The sequence below is a fragment of the Ranitomeya imitator genome, chromosome 5 (assembly GCF_032444005.1).
Source record: "Ranitomeya imitator isolate aRanImi1 chromosome 5, aRanImi1.pri, whole genome shotgun sequence".
Classification (NCBI taxonomy): Eukaryota; Metazoa; Chordata; class Amphibia; order Anura; family Dendrobatidae; genus Ranitomeya; species Ranitomeya imitator.
In genome coordinates this window covers 39,538,319-39,554,573 of record NC_091286.1, presented here as the reverse complement: position 1 = coordinate 39,554,573, position 16,255 = coordinate 39,538,319, and the positions used below count along the sequence as shown (strand labels likewise).

The following is a 16,255-nucleotide window of genomic DNA, read 5'->3' as shown; positions in this document are numbered from 1 at the left end:
TACTGCCCCAGTGTGTCCAGCATTCTGCCCCATGGTCTCCAGTATTGCCCCAGTGTGTCCAGCAATCTGCCCCATGGTCTCCTGTATTGCCCCAGTGTGTCCAGCATTCTGCCCCATGGTCTCCAGTATTGCCCCGGTGTGTCCAGCAATCTGCCCCATGGTCTCCAGTATTGCCCCAGTATGTCCAGAAGTCTGCCCCAGGGTCTCCAGCATTGCCTCAATGTGTCCTGAGATCTGCCCCATGGTCTCCAGTATTCAGTGTGTCCAGCATTCTGCCCCATAGTCTCCTGTACTGCCCCAGTGTGTCCAGCATTCTGCCCCATGGTCTCCAGTATTGCCCCAGTGTGTCCAGCATTCTGCCCCATGGTCTCCAGTATTGCCCCAGTGTGTCCAGCATTCTGCCCCATGGTCTCCAGTATTGCCCCAGTGTGTCCAGCAATCTGCCCCATAGTCTCCTGTATTGCCCCAGTGTGTCCAGCAATCTGCCCCATGGTCTCCTGTATTGCCCCAGTGTGTCCAGCAATCTGCCCCATGGTCTCCTGTATTGCCCCAGTGTGTCCAGCAATCTGCCCCATAGTCTCCTGTATTGCCCCAGTGTGTCCAGCAATCTGCCCCATGGTCTCCTGTATTGCCCCAGTGTGTCCAGCATTCTGCCCCATGGTCTCCTGTATTGCCCCAGTGTGTCCAGCATTCTGCCCCATGGTCTCCAGTACTGCCCCAGTGTGTCCAGCAATCTGCCCCATGGTCTCCAGCATTGCCCCAGCCCCAGACAGTCAGACATAAAGAAAAAAAAAAAAAAAGTAAAATCCTCACCTCTCCCGTTCCCAGCGCAGGTCTGGTCCGGTGCAGTGAGCGTCTCTCCGGCTCTGCGACGCTCAGGACAGAGAGGCAGAGCGGCGCGCACAGTAGTGACGTCATCGCGCCCTCTGCTCTGAGACGTCGCAGAGTCAGAGGACGCTGCAGCTGCCGGCGCCGCAGGAACCAGGAGAGGTGAGTATAGAGCGGGGGGCGGGGGCGGGGGCGGGACCCGGGGGTGGGGGGAGCTGGCCCTGGTCGTGGCGGCGGACGGCGCCGCCCGAAGATTTAAAGGGGCGTCTTTTTTTTTTTTTTTTTATCTTCTTCTCCTGCAGCGCCGGCCGCCCCCAGCATTGTGCCGCCCGGGGCGGACCGCCCCCCCCCCCCCCCGCACCCCCCTTCCTACGCCACTGCAAAGGGAATGAACCTAAGACATTTTCCAGACCGTTATCTGAACTGGTCCTATTGTTGCCTTCGGAAGAAAGGAGTAGTGACATCCGTTGATGCCAGACGGGGAGTATTCTGTCTCCGCCATCTAATATTGTTACCCTGATTATTTGCTTGCATAATTGCAGTTTCCTCAGTATACAGTATTGATATATTCATGCCTTTATTCATCTGTGATGCTTTGGCTCCCTCTAGCGGTCAGAGTTATGTTGGCAGTTCAATCTTGTTTTTGTATTATCCATGTCTGATTCTCCTCCTCCTTTGCAATGCATTATGGTAGCTCAGCCTCCATTTCCCTCCATTTTTCCTTTCACTTTCTTCAGTTTGCCTTCAAGGAAAGACGCTTCACTTCATCCCCCTTGCGATTGCATTGCCGGTATGTCTTTATGCTTCATATAGATATTCCTGCTCTATATTAGCTTAGTTTAACCAGTTGTACTCCCAGTTTAGTCACTAGCTTTCTAAATGTTATGCATAATGTATATCATGTGTATTATGTATCTGTTCTATGCCATGCACTGATTCTATGTATATTATTGTTCACAGTTTCACCGCATCAATATACCACTACGTTTAATAAAGCACAGACTCAACCACAGTCTCCTTATTGGACCCCGGTATAGCGGTTTAGCTGACTGTATAGCTACGTATGAGCCTGCCTCAGCTAGTGAGGACAGAACAATGTGTCTCTGAATAGTCTAGCTGCAGAGCTTAGATCAGAGGTCCCCAACGTTTCTGACCTTGAGAGCCACATTCAGCTCTGAGAGAGGGTCGCGATCCACATTCAGCTCGTGCCCCCTTCACAATAGTGGCAACCAAAGCACCCATCACAGGAATAATGGTAACCAAAGCTTTTCCACAAAAAATCAATCACCCCAAAGCAGTATACAAAGATCTAGGGGTTCCTACAATACCTCCCATTCAGTTTTCTTCTATAAAGCATTCCCAAGACACGGTCACATCCAGCCTCAAACACATCCTCTGACAGGTGGTGTCATCCTGTCTCCAGCATACCATAATGAAATCATCTCAAAACACCTAAGACCCTTATATGTGCATCCAGATCTGCTCTTCTGTGCAGGGCTGCTCACAAAATTCACCATTTTCAGATTTGCTCTTCATATCTGTTTGCGAGAACTGGAGCTAATTCACCAAGCTGACAGACAGCCGCGAGTCACAATTCATGGGATGGCGAGCCACATGTGGCTCCCAAGCGACAGGTTTGGGATCCCTGGCCTAGATGTTCCAGCTCAACAGTTATGGACAATTTGGCAAATTACGGTGGTCTCAAAAGTTGCCCTAGAGTCCATCAGAAAGTCGCACAGCTACAAATATAAAGGCATTGTTGACATGGGCATATATAAGCAGTTTGTGTTCTCACCATTGTAGGAAAGCGTTAGATAAAGTCTTGGAAGGAAGATGTGTGTCACTGAGGTGGCTAGCCTTTGTGATGTAAGTCCCGAAGGTGAAGGCTCCAGAAATAGTAGGTTGGCTGGGGTTAAATCCTAGCAATGCAGGCCATGATTAGGTGCACCTAGATAGCTATGACTAGAACCAGACCATGTGAGCATTGGTCAGTCAGCTGGGGGGGAAGCTGAGCAGAGCGGATTTGTGTTGGAGCTGGAGAGAGACATCTCTCTGAGAAGACAATGCACAGACCGCGTGCACCAAACTGTAAGTATCACTGTTTGTTATGGACGATAGCTCCTTTGTGTGACCGAACTGGGACTAGCTCAGCTGAGTCTGAGTAGCCAGTGTCTGGATTGTTTAGTGCCTGGATAAGGCTAGGGATTGTAGGTTTATGGTTTTGCTTTGGTTCTGGGCAAACTGTGGAAATACACATTATTCTGTTTCGGAGATAAAAACCGGGTGGCTTCATGTTCTAAGCAGCTACCTAAGAGCGTGATCCTGTGCACCATATATAGTGATACCTCTATAAAAGACCACCTCTTGAAAATGATCGCCCCCATTATCCAGACAAATTTTCAGTTTTACCATATAGTAAGCATTCTGGCCATATTATTTAAGAGCAACCGTCGTTTTAGGAGTTTTTTTCTTTTCATAAATCAATAGTACCGATCATTCCTTCTGAAAATTCACAACTCTTCAGAGAATACAGATTTCCCCATTACTACGATGGAAGATGACAGTTGGTGCTCATAAAGTTCTATTTTCCAAAGAAACAGAGTGTACACGTGGCTTATTTAAGACGTCAGCGCACCTGCTGAGTTTTCCCAGGCGAAGCTGCTTCAGGAATACGCTGGTGGTCATATTTCTGAAGCGGTTTTGCCGTCGTTCTTGCAATGGCTCGGCCTCCAGCATCTTTTAATCTGTATTTGAAAGTATGGATTCATGGCGGCTTTCTAGAAGAAGCCATCAGAAGAATGAGCATGTCACTTCTTTTAATCATATAGTGGCTCCCAAACCCTAAAGCGATTAAAATACATGACAGAAAACAGAGCATGAGCACAGCAATGTCGTTTTTGGCATTGCTGTGTATTATGTTCATTTTTTGCAGCACCTTTACAGATAGATTTCAGGAGGAATCTGCCAGAAAAAGACGCAGAGTGCACATAGCCTAAGGGTTGTCCTACTTCTACTGCCATGGAAGCATGGACTACTCTATGGAAATATAGTTGAAAAAATGTAAAGCGCCAAGAAAGCACTGTGACTTCTCCTGAATCCAGTGCCAGGCTCTTCATCCTCTGCTGCCACCAGGGCCCTCTGCACATCAGGTTACAATGGAAACCCAATGCACCTCAGTGACATCTCTCTCTTGCCATCTAGCAAGGCTCAGGAGGCGGCATGCTATCTCAGTATTTATAAAGGTGGCATCCATGGTTCTACATTGGATTGATTTCCTGTACCAACTCTGTATTAACCTCCAGAGAAACCCAGCTCTGCTACATCATTATGCAACTGTGCCATATGGCTGGGCTAGTCATTTCTGCATTGTACTTTATGATAAACCCAGCTCTGCTACATCATTATGCTACTGTGCCATATGGCTGGGCTGGTCAGTTCTGCATTGGACTTTATGATAAACCCAGCTCTGCTACATCATTATGCAACTGTGCCATATGGCTTGGCTAGTCATTTCTGCATTGGACTTTATGATAAACCCAGCTCTGCTACATCATTATGCTACTGTGCCATATGGCTGGGCTAGTCATTTCTGCATTGGACTTTATGATAAACCCAGCTCTGCTACATCATTATGCTACTGTGCCATATGGCTGGGCTGGTCAGTTCTGCATTGGACTTTATGATAAACCCAGGTCTGCTACTTCGCAGGGTAACTCTACGATACTGCTGGCAACTTCTGCGAAAGACTCTGTGGCAAAGTCAGCTCTGCTATATCTCTGATTTAACTCCTTACCAAAGCTAGCTCTTTATTGTGGCAAACTCTGCTCTGCTATATCACCATGTCAAATCTCCTATACCATTTCCAGATCTTTAATGAACTCAGCATTAAACTCAGCTCTGCTATATCAATAAGTCCACTTTAACAATGTGTTGTGCAATTGAGCTCAGCTGTTCCAGTTCTTCATTGCTGATTCATCTGCCACCACAGCTTCTTTTTTCCATCTGGACCTCCTTACTGCACTACGACTGCTCACCTGGACAAAGTGCTATTAAGATTCAGATCACCAGGTGAGTGCCAGTCACTGTGCCATTGTGTCTTCTTCCATAGTGCAACAACGTACAAGACGTCATCAGTCCTCACGTGGAAAATCTGCTTCTTACAGCTGATAAAGAAGAAAAGTCTTCCATGCAGGATTCTTCTGGATTTACACTTCTTTAAAGGAGCACTCTGCAAAAGAAAATCTGCCCCAAATGAAAACATATCAGTAATTTCATATAAAAGGCTTTTCCATGTTAAAAAAAGTAAACCTCATCTACTTTTATGTCTGGAGTATAACAGACAGAGCAGGGCCTCACTCTCCCTGGGTCCTGCACCGACTCTCCACCGCTGCTCCAGTCTTAGTGTTTTGGCAGCAGTGGTGATATGTATCACGACTCACATCACCGCTGCAGGCAATCACTAAGTTCAGCGGCTTGTGCCATCTACATCATTGACACAGTTTATGGGCCACTGTTCTTAAAGTGTAAAATCCGTCTGACACTTCAATTTCCAAATTCCAGTACAAATGACAGGTCCAGTGTCTTCCTGTATTCAAGGATCTGCAGCCATTTTTGTGGCTAATTTCTTTAATTTTAATGGATGACAGCAGCCCCTCTTATGATCCCCTTTGTACCATCTCGTGCTGAGGAGATGATGCGGTGACATTAATTTACAGGGTGGTAACACCGATTAAAGTTGGCGTCAATCAGAACGAAGTTCGTGATGTAAATTCGTAAGCAACATGAAGTGGAGCCACGTTGTGGTATGGTGACCCCTTTATAGGAATAGAGAGACCACCAAAATAGGGGTCTTTGCTCTATTTCATGACTCAACAGAGGGCAAAAAAAATAAAGCAATGTTCATACATAACTAATTTCTGGGTTAATTTGTTCTTTATTATCTTCAGTATTTGCTCCTTATTCTAAGTTTTGCGCCACTTTTTATGTTGTTTTTCTCTTTTAAGTCTTTTTCGATTTGTCTTCGACAACGTTTTGGGTCCAGATGCATTTAGACAGATTGGAGAAATACAACTTTTTCAAAAATGTCGCAATTTTTTGGGCACATCTCGCACATGGCTAAAGTAAAGTTTTTGGCAGATTATAATTTGGCGCAGTTGAAGGCTTATGTGCAACATTTTAAAGGATTATGCAAAGTAATGAGCTAAAAACAACCCCTTCTCATGTACAGCACCATTAAATTAATGGTGCTATATAAATAAATCATAATAATAATAAAAGAACATTAATGACATAAATAGGGCTTCAAGTTTGGTCTCTAAGTGGTTAGACAAAGGGATTGTCAACCCCATAGATTTGCCAACAATGCGACTCGACTGACAGGTGTTGACGGGTTGTCCTAACTGCTGAGCTTTGTCCAAGACTTTGTGCTGTTGATGATAATACAATGCAATGCTGGAGGACTGTAAGGTCTGATAAAAAAATAAAGTGTTTAAAAATAGAAAACAAAATATTAAAATATAAAAATGTATTATAAAAAAGAAAAGTACATACATTAAAAAGGACTCACACAAGTGGTTTCTGTGTATCCATAACAGCCTATGTTAAAGCAAAATCAACGCCAGAATTGCACTATTTTTATCACTTTACGGTGCAAAAAATAAATGAATATAAGGTAGACAAGAAGTGACGTGTCCCAAAATAGTGATAAAAATGCAGCAGCTCGCTCCTCAAATCTCAAGTCCTCACACAGCACCGGCTGAGGAAAAATATAAAAGATCTGGTGTTCAGAAAATGGGGAAACAAATGATTTTTTTTTTTAAAGAAAATATGTTTTAATTCTGCAAAAACAGTAAAAATAAAAACAAAGGAAAAGCTCGGTATCGCCGTAATCGTACTGATTTTTATTGCATAATGTACGCTATGAAAATAAAACTCAAAAAACAATGGTGGGATTGTTTGTTTTTTAAATCACAAGTAGCTCCCCATTTGGAACACCCCATCTGCTTCACAAAAGCACGGAGGCTCAGTGGTTAGCACTGCTGCTTTGTAGTTCTGGGTTCAATTCCCACCAAGGACAACATCTGCAAGGAGTTTGTACGTTCTCCCCGTGTTTGCGTGGGTTTCCTCCGGGTTCTCCGGTTTCCTCCCACATTCCAAAGACATACTGATAGGGAATTTAGATTGTGAGCCCCAACGGGGACAGTGATGATGATGTCTCTAAAGTGTTGCTGAAATTAATGGCGCTACATAGGCCTCATTCACACGTCCATGTTTTAACACATCTGTGAAATAACGGTACCGATGTCATTAGCGTTTTGGATCCGGGTGTCATCAGTGTACGCTCCATGTGCCGTTTTTACCATCAGTGTTTTTCACAAATAAATAGATTATAAAGCTTGTTCTGTACTTTGAAATGTGAAACACGGACGGCACACGGATAGTACTTAGATGCCATCAGTTGTTTTTCGCGGGTCCATAGACTTTCATTGGCCCTTTTTTGAACTGTGATACCAGAAAAGAAAGAACAAGTGAACAGCACCATAGACTGTAACGGGTACGTGTTCTATCCGTGAAATCCACCGTTAGATCACAGCCGTGAAACATGGACGTGTGAATGAGGTATAAGCGAATAAAATAAAAATAAATGGTGCCACTCTTGTCCCACAAAAAAAAAGAGCCCTCATAGGGCTTTGTCAAAAATGTGTAAAATGAAAAAAAAAAAAAAAAAAAAATTATATATATATATATATATATATATATATATATATATATATATATATATATATATATATATAATCAAAATGCTGGCTCTTGTAAAAAGGGAGAGGATGAATAAAACAAAAGCAGAGAAAATAATAATAATAAAAATTCTGGTCATGATGGGGTTAAGGATAGATAAATAAATAATGATTTAAAAAAATGAATAGTTGCATGAATCCTCCATCATAATAACCCCCCATTACAGAGCGCAGCCAGTGAGCAGGTCACGTGACGCCACAGGAGGCGACCGGCTGTCTGCGGCTTCACACAAGGTGACACGGGCGGGCTGCCCGCGCCCTGCCTGTAACATGATAACATTTTATTAGCGCAAATAACAGCACATTATTTACTAGTAATAGGCGAAAACGAAATATAAATGATTAATAAAATATTTTTGTGTTGAAATGACAAGAAAATAGATATTTAACCTTGTAAATAACAACAGGCAGCGTCAAAGCGAGACTCTTGCGTCATCAAACGGCGACGATTCACCCTCTCAGGTCCTTCCCGGCGGAAAAGAACAGCGTCCGGAGACGGACCGAGGTCGCCAACATGTATTATAAGTTCAACGGCTTCACCCAGAAGCTGGTGGGGTCTGTTCCAGCGGAGGCCTACAGTCCTCAGGTGAGAGGAGGCGGAGAGGCCGGGACGTGAGGGGAAGCAGGGAGGAGGCGGGAAGATGGCCCTGACCTTCACCGGGCACTGCCGGCAGCTGCTGGGGAACTGTCCGCAAATACCGCGGGTGTCAGTAAAATGTTCGCTCCTGCACAGGGTGACGGGGGGCAGTTTAGTTGTTTAGCAAGTGTGTTCTGGAGGTTTATAAATAAAGTTTATTGAAACGAGCTTCTATGTGACAGATCCTGCACTGAGCCCATCCCTGGAGTCAGATCTAGTGGATCCCATGGAGAGGAGACGTGGCTGTACCGGAATGTCACATGCTGGGTTATACGTCCCCCGTTGCCTGGGGTCGCCCCCCGTTTTGGAGATATTTTTTTTCTCTTATTTAAATGCTCGCATTTTTTGGCTAAAAATCATTTTTAAGACTGGGGTTTCCTCAGAAATGAGTAGCTTTCCTCCCATAGTCATGTAAAGCGCCATGGAATAAATAGCGCTATAATAATAATAAATAATAATAGTCTCTGTGCTGCACGCTATAAATGGCTGCAGAATGAGCTCTCTGAGACCCCATCAGTGAGCTCGCTAGGACCGGTGTCTGGCTTTTTTTTCCGAGCTCCTCTCAGCTGTTTGTTGCCCACAGCCAAGTTGGAGAATATGCAGAAAAAAAGAGATGATAAATGCCAAGCGGTGCAAAATTTTTCAAGGAACCAAACTGCAAAAAAGTAAAAAAATAAATTTTAGCCCTAAATGCATGTCACTATAAAAACCCCCATTAATCTGCAGATATGGGGTTAAGCTGCAGTTTAATAGCATTAATAACCTGCCCGGTGCCTGCTCTTAGCCGAGCGCTGCAGGGAGAAAATGAACTTTATTCCTCCCGGCAGCGTTCCGGGATCAGTCACAGGGCGGCGCGGTTTCAGTCACCGCTCTGCAGTCTCATGGCTGGGGGCGCAGTTACAACCGCCGCCCCCTGTACTCTGATCGTGACTCAAACCAAATGAATGAACTTACGGTAACTTTCTCCCTGCAGTGCTCTGCTTCTTGGGGCAGGTTAGGAAGGCTGTTAACATGCAGAATAAGCCCATATCTGCAGGCTAGTAGCGGGTTTTTCTGGTGACAGGTTCACTTTAAGGAAGCACGCACATGAACATTTTTATTGTTTGAACTTTTGTAAATGTAGTGCAAGTGCGGTAATTCACTCCCCGATTGCCATCTTTTATGATTTTCTGCACTGTTCTGGGTGTCTTTTGGGTCACTGATTTTTATTCCACCTTGTCAGATCACACAATTATTTAGTTGTATATATTCAATAAAAAAATTGTGTAAGTAGAGCAGAAGTAGCACCGAGCTGCTGTAACCACATGGCTTAATAAAGGCAAAACGTTTTCTGTTTACTTGAATCTTGGAATGCTGACATTTTTTGCATCATATATGTATTTTTTTTTTTTTTTACTTTTTATTTGTCCCTCTTTGAGGTTTTGAATCTGTGATCATTTATTCACTGGACAATGCTGCAATGCCGCTGTGTTAGTTTAAGGCTTCTTTTGCACTTGTCGTGTTTTTGCGGCCCCAATACATTTCTATGGGGCCGAAAAAACCATCCGCAAAAATTTGTCGGAGCTCTGTGTGGCTGTGAGGGCCGTACTTACGGCCGTGAAAAAATATCGAGCCTGCTTGACATTTTTCACGGCTTACGGACACGGCCCCCATTGAAAGTCAGTGGGGCCGCAAAAATAACGGTAGCTTGTATTTGCGGTGCACCGTAAAGACCAGATTTTCGGAGCGCCGTTTTTTTGTTTTCAATGCTTATTCCCTAGTATTCAAAACCAGAAAAACAGCGCTCCGCAAGATTTTTGCGGCAGACCGTGAAAATTACGGTAAGTGTAAAAAAAAAAAAAAAATAAAAAAATTTTAAATGACCAATCTTCTGTGGAGCACAGACAGCCGCTGCTGCAATCAGAACCAGGGCTGTGGAGTCTGTAAGTCAAACCACCGACTCAGACTCTTAACTCCGACTCCTCAATTTCCCTGAATTCTGACTCCGTCTCTACAGCACTATCTCACTACTGAGCATGTGCATAAAGTGCAGCACAGATTCTTCTCAACTAAAAGTCGAGATCCTTAGATCAGGAACAGACATTTAATGACTTTCCCAAATTACTATGAAAACACTTCCAGCACATTCTGCACTTTACTATTGTACCCAATGTATTATATATTTTAGGAGTCGCTCTATTTTATACCGACTCTACAGCCCTGATCAGAGTTAGGCTGTATGCACACTTTATAGTATTTTCAGCAAAAACGCTGCATAAAGTAAACGCTTTTTTTTTTTTTTTAATTTTTCTTTTCCCCATATATTTGAATGGGTGACATGCAAAAACACTAAAAACTGACGAGCTGCAAATTTGAGAAAAAATAAAACACTCTAATCCTTCAAATCTTCAAGGGAAAAATAAGCAGCGTGTGCCCGAGATTTCAGAAATCTTATTTACTTTGCAGATACTGTAAAACTTGCATATTTTCTGTTGGGGAAAAAGCACAACACATGTGAAAAAGCCCTTAGAATGGAGTTCTGACTGCAAACTCTGCTCCTGAGCTGTGCACACACTGTACACATACTGTCGATATGAGAAATTGAAACCTGGGCAGAGAGGGTCTTCTTGGGCATTTTGAGCCCTGACACTTATCTAGGTTCGCTGTATGTTGGTGCCGACCCTGCTGTCTACAGTCTCTTGACCACTGAAGCCATAAATAGGTTGCAGGGTCAGGTCAGTGATGGATAGAAGATGATCAACAACAACACAAACTGGAGAAATAAGGGCCCTGCTCACAAGACAAGAGCTTAGAGTCTACATGGAAATAGGGGGCGTAAAAATTCCTTGTATTTTATGGCCAAGTCAACTTTATAATCAGGATATTCATGTAAAGTTGCTTGAAGCGGCCATCATCCATCATTTCTATCTGTACAGACACAGTCTGCTACTGAGTACATTGAAGGTGTGGGAGCAGGTGAAAAAGGGGACGACAAAATATAGGAAGGGGGAACAGAAAAGTTAGTAAATTGATTAAGCCTGTCTATTAAGATTTCATTTTTTTTTTTTTTTTTTCAGTGCTCGCTTAAAACTGTGGCCATTGGGAGTTAACCCGATTGCCTATGGTAGTGATTCCAGAGAACTGGTGCAGCATGAAAGAAGTGTTGGAGACATTCTACCTGTGCTCTCTGTTCTGCTAACAATCTGCTCTGATTTAAAAAAATTCAGACCGATCATGAGGATACAGACAGGAGGCAGTGTAATGAATTCAAAGCCAGCACACATTATCAGTAGTGATGGGGGAGGGGGTTAATAAGGGCTCCAATCTGCTTGCTGTGGGTTTCTTATATATAATGCCCCATAATGTTTTCTGTATTCCTCAATGATGGATGCTTTGTGTGTAATCAAGGTGACTCCCCACAGGTATCTGATGTACTGTATATGATCCCTCCTTTAGAAAAAAAGCGATTGAAGTTTTATTGCTCTCTGGCTGAATTCCGCCATCCATGTATCATGATCTGAATATATGAGGCGATTGTGTTCGGTTTAGGAGACTTGTGGCCAGTCCTGAAGTCGCAGCCCGTACTTTGACCAGGAGAATGAGGCCTAACCCATTTGCAAGAATTCCAAACTTGCAGATTATTGGTTTGGCCGTAACATGCCACCACTGAGATCCTGGCTTACTAGAGAAATAAGGTCCCATCCTCCCCCACCCGAATGCATTTGCTTCTTCCACTGATATGAATGAATTGGTGACCACACTCAGACCTCCTGTGGGGTCCAGGCAGTACGAGAGACCTCTGCTTTATTCTCACCTCTTGCTAACCTGGTCTTACAAGTGATGAAATCTGGAAAATTCTTTAATCCAAAGTGTTGTAATAACTCTCTACAATGTTATTGTAAGAAAGGAGAAAGTCTTCGGAATCGAGAAGCAAACGGGTCTAGAAAAGTCCTTCTGAAACAGAATTTCTTGGGTCGCTTTCTATTAGCACTTTTGGTTTTGATTTTTGCAAGAAAAACGTTTAGTGATTCCTGAGCAACTCACTCACTATGTACTGATGTTTTGCCACTTTTCTTTTGCCTTTTGGGTGATGATTTAGAGACAAATGGGTAAAAGATCCCAAGATGTTTCTTTCATTGAAGAAGAAGAAAAAATAAATTGATCCAGGCTAGTGATGAGCGAACGTGCTGGGATAAGGTGTTATCAGAGCATGCTCAAATATGAGCATGTTCGACATCCGCAACACATGCAGGCGCAGGGAATCAAATATATTATTTGAGCATACTGAAGTCACCCAGTGAACACCCGAGCATGCTCGAATAACACCGTATCTGAGCACGTTCCCCAATCCAGGCCAAATCCTAATGAAGACTAGCATTTCTTCTCCAAGAAGCTTTCCTCCACACAGGACTGATAGCTGCTGACTCGTGTGCAGAGCGTCTACGTTATTAAACTTTGCAAATTCTCATGTTCACGCTGCAGAGTTAAACCTGCAAAGTCTGTAACAGAGCTAGCTCACTATTCAGGGGACAAACGGTGGTACATTGAACGAGGCTACATCCATGTGAATGGCATCTAAGGCCTGATACACATGGCCATGTTATTTCCGGACCATGTTGTACCGTTCCGTGATGACCTGTTGTCTGAGCAGAGATGCATTTTGTGGTGGATTTACCTTTTTTAGTATTTGGATGCTGTAGTGTACTGAATATTAGGTTGGGTGCGGAGGCTGAAATCTTGTGGCTGGAGATACAGAACACGCGCAGTAATGAGCTCTGCGGGAGCAGGAAACCTCTATTCTGCCGCCGTCAGTCTCACGTCTCCACTCTTCGGTGGGTGAGCGGCTTTCAAGGTCAGCGAGACTTTGAGAGGCTTTTTCATATCATTAGACACCTTCGTGTGATAAGTGTACAGCAAATGACCCTGATTTTTCCCGCAGGAGCCAGAGGTGGTCGGCCAGAAATAGGCCACCTCGCCTGCTGTCCTGGCAACTGCTAAGTACATGTGACAGGCGGGTGTGAGAACAGAGAGTGTCAGTTCTACGTGGTAACCTTTTATTTATTCCTTATGGCCCACAATCATTATTTTCTCCTCCATCCCTGCCGCGGGACACTGGAATATAGGCTGATAAACAAATGAAACCCAACATATCCCTGGCTGTTGTAGATCAGTCTGACCTTCATGGCAACAACAAAAAATGTTTTTGTTACTGGATATTTGATTGCAATGGTTTTTGTTGCGCCTCATGCACATAGGAGGCGATATCAGTCTGTAGCTCCATAGGAAAGGGCTAGAGGCTTCCCAGCAAACATGAAATCGGGAGGCAGGGGAGCGGTGTACTCCTGAAGATGAAAGATGACAGCGACCATTTAACTGGCAGCTAGTAATTACATTTAGGCCTCTGTGATCTTGGGATACAATGGTTGTGCCATCAAAGTGATCTACAGGAGAGGGTGATGGCCAGGATCAGAGAAAACTCTGATTTCGGCTATATAGCCCCTTTATTCTTGGAATCAAAATAACTGCATCCTTTTTTAAACATTTCTGTGTTTTTCTTCATTAAAATTCTATTTTTTTTTTCCCGTTTTTCTTGTCCTTACAGGGGCTAAGACCATTCACATATCCAGAGGCTCCTGCTCCCATTTTTGCCTCTCCAACAAAATTTCCAAGTGAAGCGGGTTCTGAATATCGCGGTAAAAACAGAGTGCCAGAGCTGCAAAAATTGTTCCAGGTAAGTAATGGGCTGGGAATAATGGTAGAAATGGGAAATGTTTTACCTACCTCTTGGGTCATTGGTGGGTGGAACAGTTGTACACAACCTTTAGGGCTCATACTCACTTGCGTGAAATACGACTGAGTCTCGTATGTTAAAACCCGGCTCTGCCGCCGGCACTCCAGAGCGGAGCGTGCGGCCGCACAGCAATACATGGAGCTGCACGCTCCGCTCCCAAGTGCCGCCGGCCGCAGAGCCGGGTTTTAACATACGAGACTCGGCCGTATTTCACGCAAGTGAGTATGAGCCCTAAAGGGGATATTCTGGTTGTAAGATATAACATTTCCACGGATAGGTGGATGGCTTCTAGGTCAGTGGATTGACAGAAATGTTTGCGGCTGATGGAGATAGCCAGGCACTAGACTGGGCGCATGTGTGACCACCGCACTATTGGAGCAAAGGACCCAGAACCAGTTGTCAAAACTTACGGAATAAAGTGGAGGCTGTGCATCATCTGCACAATCTAGCGGCCGCCGCCTGCCCTGGGAGCGGCCTGTTATCTACTTAAAATTACTATGATGGTCCCGAAAAAGGTGATAGACCCCCCAAAAATGTCTGGGAACAATGGAAGATGTTCTTCTTACTCCAGCCAGCTATGTTGCCTGTGCGTTTGCATCTGTTTCTTTTTTTTTTTTTTTTTTTCTTATCCTGATGTTTATGTTTAATTATATATATATTTTTTTTCTATCCTATAAGAAACCAGATGGGATTCCTGTCCACTTAAAGCGAGGATTTCCTGACAAACTGCTGTACAGAACCACTATGGCATTGACAGTCGGAGGGGCCATCTATTGCGTCATAGCAATCTACATTGCATCGCAGCCGAAAAAGAACTAACCAGTACGGTTCCAGCAGACCTCTGAATTCTGTCCATTTTGCTGCTTTTTTTGATGTATGTTTGGTTAAGAAAATCTACAGACCGGTCAACGTCTTCATAATTAATAGGTTAATGATGTGTTGAGCACAGAAGACGCCAAGAGCATCCAGGCGAATAACTCGTTAGTCGTTAGGGAAAAAAATGTATGCAAAGTTCGTTCCTCCACTCACAGCCGAAGATTTCCTAATATTTGACCGTAGAGATCCAAGGATGTGGCACATTGTCGCCGGCTCCTCCATAAAATGGTCGTATCAAGTCTTCGTAATATAAAGAGTTAATATAAAATGAGCGGCGACCCTGCAGCTTTATAAGGGAATCAGTCATATGTACAATAGAGATCAAGAATGGAAAGATGTACATGGAAATAAATAAAAGGTGACCACAAAATGACTGCTGGTACTGTGTTGTAGCAGTGGAGGGCCCATTTATCACATTAGCAGGATTAAAGGGGTTCTCCAGGATTAGAAAAATGTTTTTTTTTTTTTTTTGTCCAAAAACTGCGCACATCTGGCCAAGTTGTATGTGATATTACATATCGGGCCTCAACTCCAATTGAGCTGTGATACTACACAACCAGTGGCTCAGGCTGGGCGATCTTTACACCGCTTTTTTTTTTTTTTTTAATGAAATTATGCCCCCTTTCTCAAATGACCCGCAAAAAAAATGGCATAAATGTGTAATTACCGTAGGTCTCATAGCCAGATTCCGATGTGGATTAACGTTTTTTGCATTTACCGCCAAAGTAAAAAATATGAAACTACTCTTTATAATAAACCTGCCCAAATATTTTTTTATTTTGTAGAGATAAGGTACATGTGAATGTTTGTGCTGGTTTCTAAGGGGCACCAAAATGTCAGACCAGGGTCCTTACCAAAACAGCTGCTCAATCCAGTCTTACAATTAGCTGAAGCTGCACCTCACTGGCATCCTGCTCTGGTGCACACCCGCATGTACACTCGTATCCTGGTCTGTGCCCCCCCCCCCCCCCGCATGTACGCTCACTGGTACCCTGCTGTGTTGCACCCCCTCCCCCCTTCATATCTGCTCACTAGCACCCTGCTCTGTTGCACCCCTGCATGTACAATCACTAGTATCCTGGCCTGTGCAAACCCCCCTCCCCCCCCGCATGTACGCTCACTGGCATCCTGCTCTGTTGCACCCCTGCATGTACAATCACTAGTATCCTGGTCTGTGCCCCCCCCCTCCCCGCGCATGTACGCTCACTGGTACCCTGCTCTGTTGCACCCCCTTCATATCTGCTCACTGGCACCCTGCTCTGTTGCACCCCCTTCATGTCTGCTCACTAGCACCCTGCTCTGTTGCACCCCTGCATGTATGCTCACTGGCACCCTGCTCTGTTGCAC

The 16,255-nt window shown here is 44.2% G+C and overlaps 1 protein-coding gene and 1 long non-coding RNA gene across 2 annotated transcripts in view; one reads left to right on the top strand and one right to left on the bottom strand.

Annotated features, from left to right (window-relative positions):
* Positions 1-16,255, bottom strand: part of LOC138680519 (uncharacterized) — a 61,576-nt gene that overhangs the window by 18,137 nt on the left and 27,184 nt on the right. The window contains exon 2 of the long non-coding RNA XR_011321631.1: positions 4,863-5,070. This is a non-coding gene — a long non-coding RNA (uncharacterized lncRNA). The remainder of the gene's footprint in view (positions 1-4,862; positions 5,071-16,255) is intronic.
* On the top strand, positions 8,056-15,281 carry COX7A2L (cytochrome c oxidase subunit 7A2 like). The gene is made up of 3 exons (XM_069768591.1): positions 8,056-8,211; positions 13,844-13,972; positions 14,711-15,281. The coding sequence occupies exons 1-3, from the start codon at positions 8,140-8,142 to the stop codon at positions 14,849-14,851; spliced, it is 342 nt and encodes a 113-aa protein (XP_069624692.1). The 5' UTR covers positions 8,056-8,139; the 3' UTR covers positions 14,852-15,281.

Bases quoted from the DNA above. Each gene is read 5' to 3' on its own strand.
- COX7A2L (XM_069768591.1), top strand. From the start codon at position 8,140: ATGTATTATAAGTTCAACGGCTTCACCCAGAAGCTGGTGGGGTCTGTT. The intron at 8,212-13,843 runs GTGAGAGGAGGC...TTGTCCTTACAG, and splicing joins CGGAGGCCTACAGTCCTCAG to GGGCTAAGACCATTCACATA. The intron at 13,973-14,710 runs GTAAGTAATGGG...CTATCCTATAAG, and splicing joins AGCTGCAAAAATTGTTCCAG to AAACCAGATGGGATTCCTGT.